Below are 11,608 nucleotides of genomic sequence, written 5' to 3' on the forward strand. Positions count from 1 at the left end.
TCTTAATTAACATTTGATTCATATAACTGTGCCTTGGATCTGTGCCCTGTACTAAAATATATCTCTAATAATGTATTTTTAATTCTATGAATACATCATCAACTACATCATACATATCACAGCTGCTGTCTGAATAACTTCATACTTTGATAAAATAATTTTCCACAATACACACAGATACCACACATGTATTAATACACAAAGAGCTATTTTTATTTTATACTGTCTATAATATTTGTGAATTATTATAGTGATTTTGAGGGTGGAAACTTGAACATGTAGATTATTTTCATAGTACTTTTTTTTTTTTTTTTACAGAATAATTTCTCAGAAAATTTCAGTTAAAGATTTCATAGTAACTGCTATAATTCTCATTTTTCACAGATGAATCTTACATAATTAATTTGATTGTTATTATTTTGGCTAAAAAAAAATAAGCACAAGATGATTTGGCTTAAAAAAAAAATCATTTCCTTTTACATTTTTAAAGACTCCATTTTTAAAACATATCTGACTTCAACTGAAGCTTTTAAACTCAGAAATCACAAAATCTGCAAAATTATTAAATCACTTGGACATTTCAAATGTATTCAGGTAACTTCGTAGACCCTTAAGGTTTTTGTTTGTTTGTTTGTTTGTTTGCTTTGTCCCACATTTTGTTATTTGTTGTTTATTATAATTCATTTTTATATTTATTTTATATTGAAGTATAGTTACAGAATCGCTTCTAATGAAAAATAGATGTATCATGTATAGTTCATGTGCATGACCTGAACTGAAGCAAATGAAGGAAAAAAATTAAATAAATAAATAAACAAGAGAAAAGTGTTGACTTTGTGTACGGAAGTAGTCAGCGGGCTGTGAGGTCAGAGGGTAAAGGTCATTCTCCTCTCGACTGAGAATACACACAGCCATCTTGGATCTACAGCAGAGAAGGGAAATTGATGCGGTGAGGATTTTTTTTTTGTTTGTTTGTTTTTCTTGTGTCAGATTAAAACGGCTCGGTCCAAATTTAATCCCATAGCGTTGAACACTTATCTCCTCGGATGTCGCCGTTTGCTTTGTTTTGGACTCGGACGGGTTCATGGATTTGAATCCCAACCGTCTCTGCGCCCGGATCCGGCTGCTGCTGCCCGCAAACGGAGCGAAAACTGAGGCGAAAAGCGGACAGCTGACTGAGGATAGACACAGGCAAAGAGGGCCCGGGTTGCAGGCTGCTGCTCTTAGCTAGGACCCCGTGGAGTTTAACCTGTGAAAACCAGCTGGTAGGCAGCGGTTGTCGCGGACGTCAGGTAGCCGAGGTTAGCAGCTCCGTGTCGGCTTAGTCCGCTAACGGAGCATCATCCCCGGGCTGCTAACGTTAGCCTAGCCGCTCCGCTGGCTAACCAACCAACTAACTAACCTGTTAGCCCGTTAGCGCTGCCATCCTCACAAACTGTTGCCAGCCTCAGACTAGCACTTATTTTACTTTTGTATTTCTCCATTAGTTTTTTCATTTCTTATGTCATTTTCAGAGTTTGTTTTGAATCCAGCTTTTACTTTCACTTAGTTTCCACAGCGGGTTGCTTGTTTTAGTTGAGTGTTTCTTAGCTGCAGTGTTAGTTTTATTGTAACTGAAGGTACTTATTATATATGGACGGTGTGTGTCAGGGTTTAGATGTAAGAAGTTCAGTGTAGGTGTTAGAAAGCAGACAGTTTGTGCAGGCAGTGGTCCCGGTCCCGGTCCCGGTCCCAGGAAGCATGAGCAGCACCGCCTCCTCACGCCTGCTGTGTGGACACCTCTGACCAAACCGACTCAAGACTTTGTCATTTTTATTTTTATTTTAACCAGCTAAAATGTTTTTTTTTTTTTTTTTTTTTTTCCACACTTAGTTTTACTTTTAGTTAAATATAATAACCTTGCTCCAGACTAGATGCAATGCTGTCATACAAACTGAGCAAGAAACAAGTCAGCTGTCTTGTCAGCAGATGTATTCCTGTACTTTGCTGGTTAACTTTATTTGACATCACATGGCTGGTAAAGTTATAATCTGTGAGCAGGTTAGAACATGTTGTTTTGGCATAGAATAGGTGTTTCCTCTGGTTCATTTATGCAGCAGTGGTGCTTTGGGAGATGTTAGTTTTGTTCATATCTGTCACTGCTTGCATCTGTGTTATGTTTCAGGTTTCAGTGCTAAAAAAACGTTGTAATCCTAATCAGTATTTCTAAAACATCAGGGCTACAGCTTACTTACTGAGGTTATAGAGAATAGCAGCTAAAGTATAGTGTTTATTCATGGTGTGATGGTGCATCACTGCTAAATGAATACAGAGGAAACAGTGATGGAGAATCAGTATGTGCAGTCAAAAACTGTAATGGTTAATCCAGCTCGTCAGTCCCTTTCCTTTCACTAATTACCCCCCATAATTAGTTGGACAACAGCACCTCTTTGACAGCAGCTGTGTTCTCTCTTCCCAGGTGACGAAAGGCATGTTCGGTTCTAGAAAGAAATTTGTGGAGTTTGTCGAGGTAGTCGATAACGACTTTCCTGATGAGAGTATGTACTACAGCCAACCGTCGATGTTCACACATCGGTCGGAAAAGGACGTGAGTTCTGTTCCCTCATCCCTACATCCTTCTTTCGTTCTCCCACTGGTGCACAGAGGAGAACTCGGTTATCTCACTGTGCTCTGTCTGTTTTCCCACAGATGCTGTCGTCTCCTTCACCATCATCGTCAGGTCAGCTGTCGCAGCTTGGTGCAAGTTTGTACGGCCCACAAAGTAAGCCTAAAAAGCTTCAAAGTTTCTTTACACTTATATTATCAATTTTTTTTGTGTAAATGTCTCATGCTCAAGCATTGTGTGTGGAAATGCAGTTTAGTTCAGAGGAGCTGTACATTATGGCTGTACAGTATGCCTGGCTGTCATTTTTGTCATTTTGGCTTGTCACTTTTTTTTTTTTTTTTTTTTTTTTTTTTTGACTGAAAGCAGAAGAGTTGTCTCTGGTTTATCTGACTGTATTTTGGGTGTTTTTGTCTTCCCCTCTTCCCCTGTTCTCTTTCTGTAGGTGCACTCGGCTTCTCAATAAGGGGCATGGGTAACAATACGCCTCAGTTAAATCGCAATTTAACACAAGGCACCCAGCTACCAAGTCATATCACTCCCACAACGGGGGTGCCCACCATGTCCCTTCATACCCCTCCGTCACCAAGCAGGTGTGTATCAGAGTGTGTGGATTTGCATGTTTGTCTGCGAGTGTGCATGTGTAAGTGTTTGGCATCATGTATGGATACAGCTTGCTTGTATGGTATCTCTGTAGTTAACATTTGTAACTAGTACTTGATGGAAATGCCACTTCACTTGACATGAGCCACATCCTACATCCACTAAATTAAACTCGGCCATGTCTTGATAGGGGGACCTTGCCGATGAACTCGAGGAACATGCTGAACCACTCTCAGGTCGGTCAAGGCATCGGAATGAGCGGCAGGACCAACAGCATGGGCAGTTCTGGGCTGGGCAGCCCCAACCGCAGCTCGCCCAGCATTATCTGTATGCCCAAACAGCAGCCAGCGCGCCAGCCCTTCACCATCAACAGGTAGAGCCACCGGGAGTAACTGATACCCACATTCACTCCTGCTGACCCTATGATATGATTTTCTAGTCAGTCGATTGTTTTCTCTGTGGTTTGAGCCACTGACACAAAGTTTGTGCTTGTATTCACAAGCCTTGCAATCATCTTGCAGTGTGCAGACTCTAGTCTTTTTCTTCTCATTGTCAAATCGAAATAATATTATAGATATGTATGTAATGCTACCTCATCTTAAGTGCAGAAAAATGATCAAGATTGTATTTATGGAAAACGGATCAGTGTCATGTTAAATGTAACCATTTAACTGTGTAATGAATTTTTATATATATTTCCAGTGAAACAGTCACACCTTTTCTTAGTGATTTCTGAGTACAGCCACCAGAGAGCAATATGATTTTCTTTCCCTTTTTGCTGAAGGACAGTGTTAGGATTTTTATGCATCTGTCAGTAGCATAACTGCTGTTTACATGTAAGCCTGGCTTTTCTAATGTCACTGTTTTTGTTTCTTGCTCAGGGCACAGAGCAAGAATGAAACTTCACCAAGTTTAGGTTTAGGTTTATTTAGAGCCCAGTAGCATTGTTTACAGCCTCAAAGGGCTTTCCGTGGCCACATGTTTACAACAGACAGCACGACACTTTCTGTCCTCACCATAATAATAATAATTAGAAAAAAAATGCTGAGCAGTTAAAACAGTTATTTCATTACATGCATTGACAAAGCAACTCTCAAGACTGAGGTTGGAATTTAATTAGCGAGTGAATGAAGACAGCTAGTCGTTCAGCTGCTGACCAAGCTGGCTGCTTTGACTGCAGATTTTGATCACAGACTACCCAGTTAGCATAAAAGTTTCACCAGCTCATGCCTAAGATTGTACAAAGTCTGCAAATAGTACAGATACAGTTAAGCTTGGGTGATTTACAGTGAAAGCCATGATTAAACCACAGTTTCCCCTGTTCCCTGGCTGCTTTTTATTATGTTACTCTCTAACAATCATACAATGTTTTCTCAGGTTTCTTACTTGGTCTCTTGTAAATAATCCAAGGCACATATTTTTCTGTATTGTGCTATGTTAGATTAGATAATTCTTCATTGCCCGTGGTACAGAATTTAGTTCTGTGTCAGAACACATAATGCTGACAGACAGGTATAAATGTTGTTGATAACTTCTTTTTATAACCGGTGGTCTCCCCTGTCTCTTCAGCATGTCAGGATTTGGGATGAATCGTAATCAGGCTTTTGGAATGAACAACTCCATATCAAGCAACATCTTCAATGGCACAGGTTAGTATGTTTCACCAAAATCCTAACTCTTGGGTTAACAGCACCGTAATAACAAGGAGGGGTGGGGGTGGGTGACTCATGAAACCCAGGCGGAAACCACGACACAGACTTTCCCGAGTTGTGGTTCTGTCTTCTGTCTTTTATAGCAGCTACAATAAGTGTTTTCCATTACAGGAGCTGAAAGCAAATGAGCATATCTTCTCTTGCTGTTACTGTTGCCAGACCTGTGAAAAATATAATGATTGATAAATTATCTTAAAGGCTAGGGTTAGGGTTATGAACTGAAGTATGGTACAAGAAAAGTTTTTTTTGTTTACCTTTGACTACTGTGAAATTAACGATGAATACCTGCTGTACAACTGCTAAGTTACATGTTTTGTTTTGTCCAGTTACTATGCAAGTTATGGCACTTGCTTTGTCATTTTATCATGTAAATCGTTACTGTTATCACATCAGCTATTGCTACATTATTGTATGAGTGAGCCGTATTTAAAGTCTTTGTCCTTGCTCCTGTCACAGATGGGAGTGAAAACGTAACGGGATTGGATCTGTCAGACTTCCCTGCGTTAGCGGACAGAAGTCGGAGAGAAGGGACTGGAAACCCAACACCACTGCTCAACCCGCTGGCTGGAAGAGCTCCTTATGGTAGGGCCTTAGGTGGGAGAAAATCTCTCACTTTCACAGACTGAATAATAGGCACTAGGCGCTCCTGGAAAAGGTCAATCAACTTTTGTATATGATTCGTAATGCTTCACAAGGCCATGTTTAAATGCACATTTTAGTTTCCATTTGGTTGTGAGTCACTGCTTAAAATGCTCTTTAAAATAACATCTCATCTCTTCACCGTCTTCACCACCTGTCTGTGAAAGTTGGCATGGTGACGAAGCCATCAACTGAACAGACGCAGGACTTCTCCATCCATAATGAGGACTTCCCTGCACTGCCTGGTCCCAACTACAAGGACCCCACGTTGAGCAACGATGACAGCAAAACTGTAAGTGGGAGGCTCCGTGAGCTCTACAGCACAACCTGGGAATGTGCTCTTGTGATGTGTTTATGCATTTTCTTATCTCCTCTGTGTTTAAACCTGTTATCTCTTTCGTTGGCTTCCCTTAGAACTTGAACACCACAGGCAAGAGCACATCCAGTGCGGACGGGCCCAAGTTTCCTGGAGACAAGACGGCCTCAGCACAGAACAACAACCAGAAGAAAGGGATCCAGGTGTTGCCCGATGGTGAGAGCTCTTAGCCAATCGTATTGCTCCAATTCCATTGAAACATCCCTTCTTAGTCGCACAACTTGGGTGAGTCAGGCTCTGTGGACATTTATATACCCTGCATTGTGGTTTAGGTAATTACTGGATAGGCTACAGTGAGGAAACTAAAAGAACATGTTCTACATGGTGTACACCGTCATGTTTCTGAATGTGTTTTTATGACCATCACTTATTGAAAAACAATACTGGGCTTGCACTCCAGCGTGAACTTCAGTAATGGTTTAGAAATATGAAGATAATGTATTGGCAGTAAGTATGTAGATCTGTTTTCTTACTTTTAGCTGGTGAACTCTGGTTTGTCCCTCTCCCTGCAGGTCGGGTGACGAACATTCCCTCGGGAATGGTGACAGACCAATTTGGGATGATTGGACTGCTGACGTTTATCCGGGCGGCAGAGACTGACCCCGGCATGGTCCATCTGGCACTGGGAAGTGACCTCACAACACTGGGACTCAACCTTAACTCCCCTGAGTAAGATCACCACCCTACCCCGGCTGTTGTGTTGTGAAATAAAAAAAATGTCTATATTCTATCATGATCAGTGTAGTTCAATGGAGATACTCACCTTCTTTAAGGCATTTTGGGGTTCTTTGCACTTAATGCAACTTTCTGTCCTGACAGAAACTTGTACCCCAAGTTTGCTTCTCCTTGGGCCTCAGCACCTTGTCGACCTCAAGACATTGGTAAGACATTAACTTGTAAGTGGTGGAGCGTGATACACCATGTTTGAAGACATTTTTGGGGCAATGGTCAGCAGTGTGGAGGGGGTTATAGGGCGTGGTTCAAGTCTCCTCATCTCACTGCACAGTTACAAGGGACAGCTGGACAAATTTGAATGGACTTTTGTCGTGTAAAAAGGTTTGCAGTTGATTCCAAGAAGGGACACCTTCAATAGCCAGTTAGTTCAGTTTGCCAGAAATAGATGCGTGGCAGTTTGATTTAAAACGTGTTGTCCACAGTTGTGTGGCATTCCAGCTTACATTGCCAGCTACTTTAAGATTCTGTTCATCTGCGTTGGTTCGCTAAGCAGTTCAGGCACAAATTGATTGCAAAGCAGTGTGGTGTTGGCAGCAGTATGGTTGGTAATCATATTTGAGCTTTATTCTGACAAGGCCCTCTTTGATTACTGTAAGTGCATGAGGCTTTATTGTGTAACAGCTCCTCATTTTAACAGTCTTTGCTAAGGGCTGGGGTAACTTCATAGGATATAGTATAATATTTTCTGATTACAAAGACGTTTATTTCTCTGTACCACACATAACGTAGACTTACATGTTAAACTTTTGCAGATACTTTGTGTTAACACTAGCATTTTAACTCACCTGTTGCATGCAAAGCCCAAGGCCGATTTCTGCCCAGCTCCTGCCTTGTCCTGTTTTGATTTGCCTGGCACAAGACAGCGCTCACACTGTTGCCATAATTCCACAAACCCGTCCTCCTCTGCTGTCCACCTTGTTTGGGAAACATAAGTCCTGTCCGGTTGGTGATGCTTCCTAGTTTATATCCATGGTCAGCTCACTCTTGTTGGCTACTGGGGGTTAAAAGCTCAGAGTACCTGAGTATCCTTTAGTCTGGGGCCAGCTTAACAGGACTGTAGGTTTTGGGGATGGGTTATCATTTAAGTGTTGTGAATAGTGTTGGTGTGCACACCTGTGCTTTGCCTACATTTGCATAAACTTAGATTCCAAGTGTCACAGTCGATTTCCAATTCCTAACTTCATTCTGTGCCTCCTTCCTCCTGTCTTTCAGACTTCCATGTTCCTTCTGAGTACTTAACCAATATCCACATAAGGGACAAGGTAAGTTTGTCTTCTGAATAACAAATAGTTTTGTACTGTTCCAGGAGTGTACATTGTTATTTTAATCGACAGGTACAAAACGAATCCTCTATTTTCTGTTCTTCTCTGCCCTTCCTCAAGTTGGCTGCAATCAAACTGGCTCGATATGGTGAAGACCTGTTGTTCTACCTGTACTACATGAATGGTGGAGACCTGCTACAGCTTCTGGCAGCAGTAGAGCTGTGAGTAACGCTATGTTTTTTAACCTGCATTACTGTCTAAACTCACTAGGTTAGTGTATGTTTTTCTTATGAAGTTACCACAGCAAAATGTTTTTTTTCCCCTTTACTGTCACCATAGATTAGGATTAGGATAAATACATGGAGAAAAAAAATCAACTTCTCATTGGCAGCTGTTGATCCACATGGCAGGCTGGCAGGAGCTTTTTCCTTTTTTAGAGTGACGTTTGATCTCTTTCAAGTCATGAGGTTTCTTGCAGTGGAAGTTTAATGTCAGTTTCTTTCTCTCGACTCTTTTCCTCTTTCATCTTTTTGCTTCACAGCTTTAACCGGGACTGGCGGTACCACAAGGAGGAGCGGGTTTGGATCACGAGGGCGCCTGGCATGGAGCCCACACTGAAGACCAACACCTACGAGAGGGGAACCTACTACTTCTTTGATTGTCTTAACTGGAGGAAAGTAGCCAAGGTGAGCATTTGGTTTTGTCTGTCTGCTGCCGCTGCTCACACTGTGCATGAGGGGAGAGACGACAGCTATGAATTTTACCCAAAGAAAAAAATTGTCCAGTTAGTTTGTGATTTGTCTCCTCTGTTCCTGTGAATACTCTAGATAGTTGCCTCCCTGCTGCAGGCGTAAACACAGTTAAATTTAACACATATTGCCTTTCCTGCCAAGGCTTTATTGCTGGTTTATTTCTTGAAATAAGCCTTGAGAATTGGCAGTTTTTCTTGTAATTATGTGTTTAACACCTTTTCCTTTCAAAAATAAGGATCTCAATATTGATATTGAGACGGTATTGTAGCGATGACTGTTGGTGTTTTCATAAGATTTTTGATAAACAGTCATCAGTAATGTGGATATGATGCCCAAGCACATAGAGGCTAATAATAAAACAGCTACAACAGTCTAATAAGTTTAGAAAATGTCATCTCTTTTAAAACCTTTAAAACCAGGACAAGACAATGCTCATGTAAGATCACGATATTCTGCGATATCCAAAATCCCAAATAAGATCTAGTCTTATATCACAATACTTGCTAGAGTGCAGATCTCCGCCAGACGTAGGCCTGTCTGACTTTTCTCTGGACTGTAGGTTACCTTGTGTGCTGAGCAAAACTCAGCAGCCAGGTGGGTTGTCAAATGCTTTTCAAATTATAAATTACAACTCCCAAGGCCTCTCGAGTTTAGCTTTTTCTTTCTCTGTATGGGTTTCACTTTATTACACGCAATATATCATCCATTGGTTTCTGACAGAACTTGTGTGTGTTTGTGTGTGTATTTCTGCTTGATTTAATAGTGACAATAGAGACAGGAAAGGCAGGGGAGAGAGAGGGGAACATGCAGCAAAGGGCACAGGCACAGGTTTGAACCTGGGCCATTGCAGTAAGGCCTTGATACGTGGTACATGCTCTACATGCACAAAAAGACAGCGAACGTCTTTTTTTTTTTTTTTTTTTTTTTTTTTAACCAAATGTGGCCACAATAGGATAAAAAGAATATAAGGTTGATAGGCCCCATAGTATTCAAAGAGAGGGAGAGAGCAGTGGTGGTCAAGCGAGCTAGGGAGCAGTGAAGAGATGGAGCAGAGAAACAATAATTTTTCAAGGGTTTTGAATCACCGCAACCACTGGAGGTTTGTCATCATACAGTCACATCTGTGCACAAAAAATATTAGGCTGATGGGCCTAGTAGTTTGTTATGAGTGGCATACAGACAGACGCACACGACCAAATACGTGATCTCCAATAAGCATTTATGTTTAGGTCTCATAAATTATCTCTTTGTGTTTTCCCGCTGTTTGTAGCGTAACAGTTTTCCTGTCTTGTTAAAGTTGTGTTTGCTTCTCTAAGGAATTTCACCTGGAGTATGACAAGCTGGAAGAAAGGCCACACGTGCCGACAACATTCAACTACAACCCAGCCCAGCAGGCCTTCTGAGGCCCCGACCAGTCCACGGCTACAGCTGTTCCTGCACACCACCCTGTCGTCCAGGGAGGGCGCTGTGGTCCAGACATCTTGGTTTTTATTCCTCGATGATTTGGCTGTTTGACTGCGGGGGGGAGTTGCCACCCTACACGGTGGAGCAAAACTGCCCTGCCTTTCCAAATTACATGCTGCCCAAAACACCAACACTTGTTCTGTTTTTATTCCTTATGTTCCTACTTTTTTTTTCTTTTTTTTTTTCTTTTTTTTTGTTTTGTTTTGAGCAGGGTCTGTGTTATGTTTACGTCTCTGAATCTGAAGCCTGTTATGTCCCGGGGAGGAGGACTGACAGTGACAGAACAAGGGTTATGCCTCATATTTCCAGCAAGTGTTGAGAACAGGAGAAAGGCGAGGAAGGCAAAGTTAACAAAGCACCATCCTCAGAAGCTAGTAAAGGGGGGAAAGAAATGCAATGTTTATTGTTGCACTATATTTAGTAATAAAAGAACACAAAATTTGTTTGTGCTTTATGTGAAAACACTCCCTTATATATTTTTTTAAAATACACACAACCTATCCACACGCATCCCTTTTCATCTCAACGTTTTTTCCTCTTCCTTCCACTTTTTGTAATTCCTGTCTTCTGAACCTACAGCACCACCACTTTCTCTCTCATGCTCTTTCTGTTTCTCCTGCTGTCTTTCTTCTGTGGTTTCTGTGAGTCAAACATGGACATACGTCAGAGACTATTTTAGTTTCCACAGTAAGTGGACAAGTCCTCACCGAGGCTAACTGCTAAGCATCATTGCTCCAGAGCAAGCAAAACACTTTCCAGTCTTTGTTACAATTTTGTAATAAATGTGTACATTTTTTTAGTTTCTTGGCATCACATGGATTAGTATATGTATGTATGAATGTGTATATATGATTGCTATATATATACACATACACATATATATGTATATGTATAAATATATATATGTGTGTGTATGTGTATATATATGTATATATATATATATATGACATCTATTTTGGAAGAAATTTTGCCCTGCCTTGTACCTCGTTTTTATGAGGTGAGCATGGATGCAATATGTGGATATCACAGGACATTTCTGGATCTGCTGGACAGGGTGTTACACGGCGCTGCGGTCACATACATCAACATAATACAAAATTAAAATGTCATACAAGGAAAGGCCTGATTCTCAGCAAATAACTATGGAGATCATCCCCAAATGAACAAGTCTCAACAAGTCCAAAGCAAAAGGATGGACACATTTCAATCCAGGCTGTTTTAACAGCAGCATTTCATAGTAAAAGGAAAACTGACTAATTGAGGGAAAAAAAAGAATCCAGACCAATCTTGTATTTTCTGAAGTTAAAAGCTTCTTTTCTTTGTATTAAAGCAGAAAAGGCTTTCCTGAACCACTGTGTCTTGTTTCTCTTGTAACACCACGGTCTTACCAAGTATACATCGATCACACATTACAGAAATATTCATTGTTGTGAAAACATTCTCTGCAAATTTGTGCCACACTA

The 11,608-nt window shown here is 41.0% G+C and overlaps 1 protein-coding gene across 1 annotated transcript; it reads left to right on the forward strand.

Annotated features, from left to right (window-relative positions):
* Nucleotides 1-847: 847 nt before the first annotated feature.
* On the forward strand, nt 848-11,494 carry cnot2 (CCR4-NOT transcription complex, subunit 2). Its single transcript, XM_030054113.1, has 15 exons — nt 848-949; nt 2,459-2,587; nt 2,689-2,761; nt 3,048-3,195; nt 3,396-3,578; nt 4,775-4,854; nt 5,374-5,499; nt 5,724-5,848; nt 5,971-6,088; nt 6,445-6,601; nt 6,752-6,813; nt 7,880-7,929; nt 8,050-8,150; nt 8,471-8,615; nt 9,998-11,494. The coding sequence occupies exons 2-15, from the start codon at nt 2,471-2,473 to the stop codon at nt 10,082-10,084; spliced, it is 1,572 nt and encodes a 523-aa protein (XP_029909973.1). The 5' UTR covers nt 848-949; nt 2,459-2,470; the 3' UTR covers nt 10,085-11,494.
* The last annotated feature ends 114 nt before the right edge of the window (nt 11,495-11,608 follow it).

The sequence above is a fragment of the Myripristis murdjan genome, chromosome 6, assembly GCF_902150065.1.
Source record: "Myripristis murdjan chromosome 6, fMyrMur1.1, whole genome shotgun sequence".
NCBI classification, from domain to species: domain Eukaryota; kingdom Metazoa; phylum Chordata; class Actinopteri; order Holocentriformes; family Holocentridae; genus Myripristis; species Myripristis murdjan.

Excerpts from the sequence above, each read along its gene's own strand:
- cnot2 (XM_030054113.1), top strand. The coding sequence starts at position 2,471 with ATGTTCGGTTCTAGAAAGAAATTTGTGGAGTTTGTCGAGGTAGTCGAT. Across the intron at positions 4,855-5,373 it reads CAACATCTTCAATGGCACAG|ATGGGAGTGAAAACGTAACG; the intron begins GTTAGTATGTTT and ends CTCCTGTCACAG. Across the intron at positions 6,089-6,444 it reads GATCCAGGTGTTGCCCGATG|GTCGGGTGACGAACATTCCC; the intron begins GTGAGAGCTCTT and ends CTCTCCCTGCAG.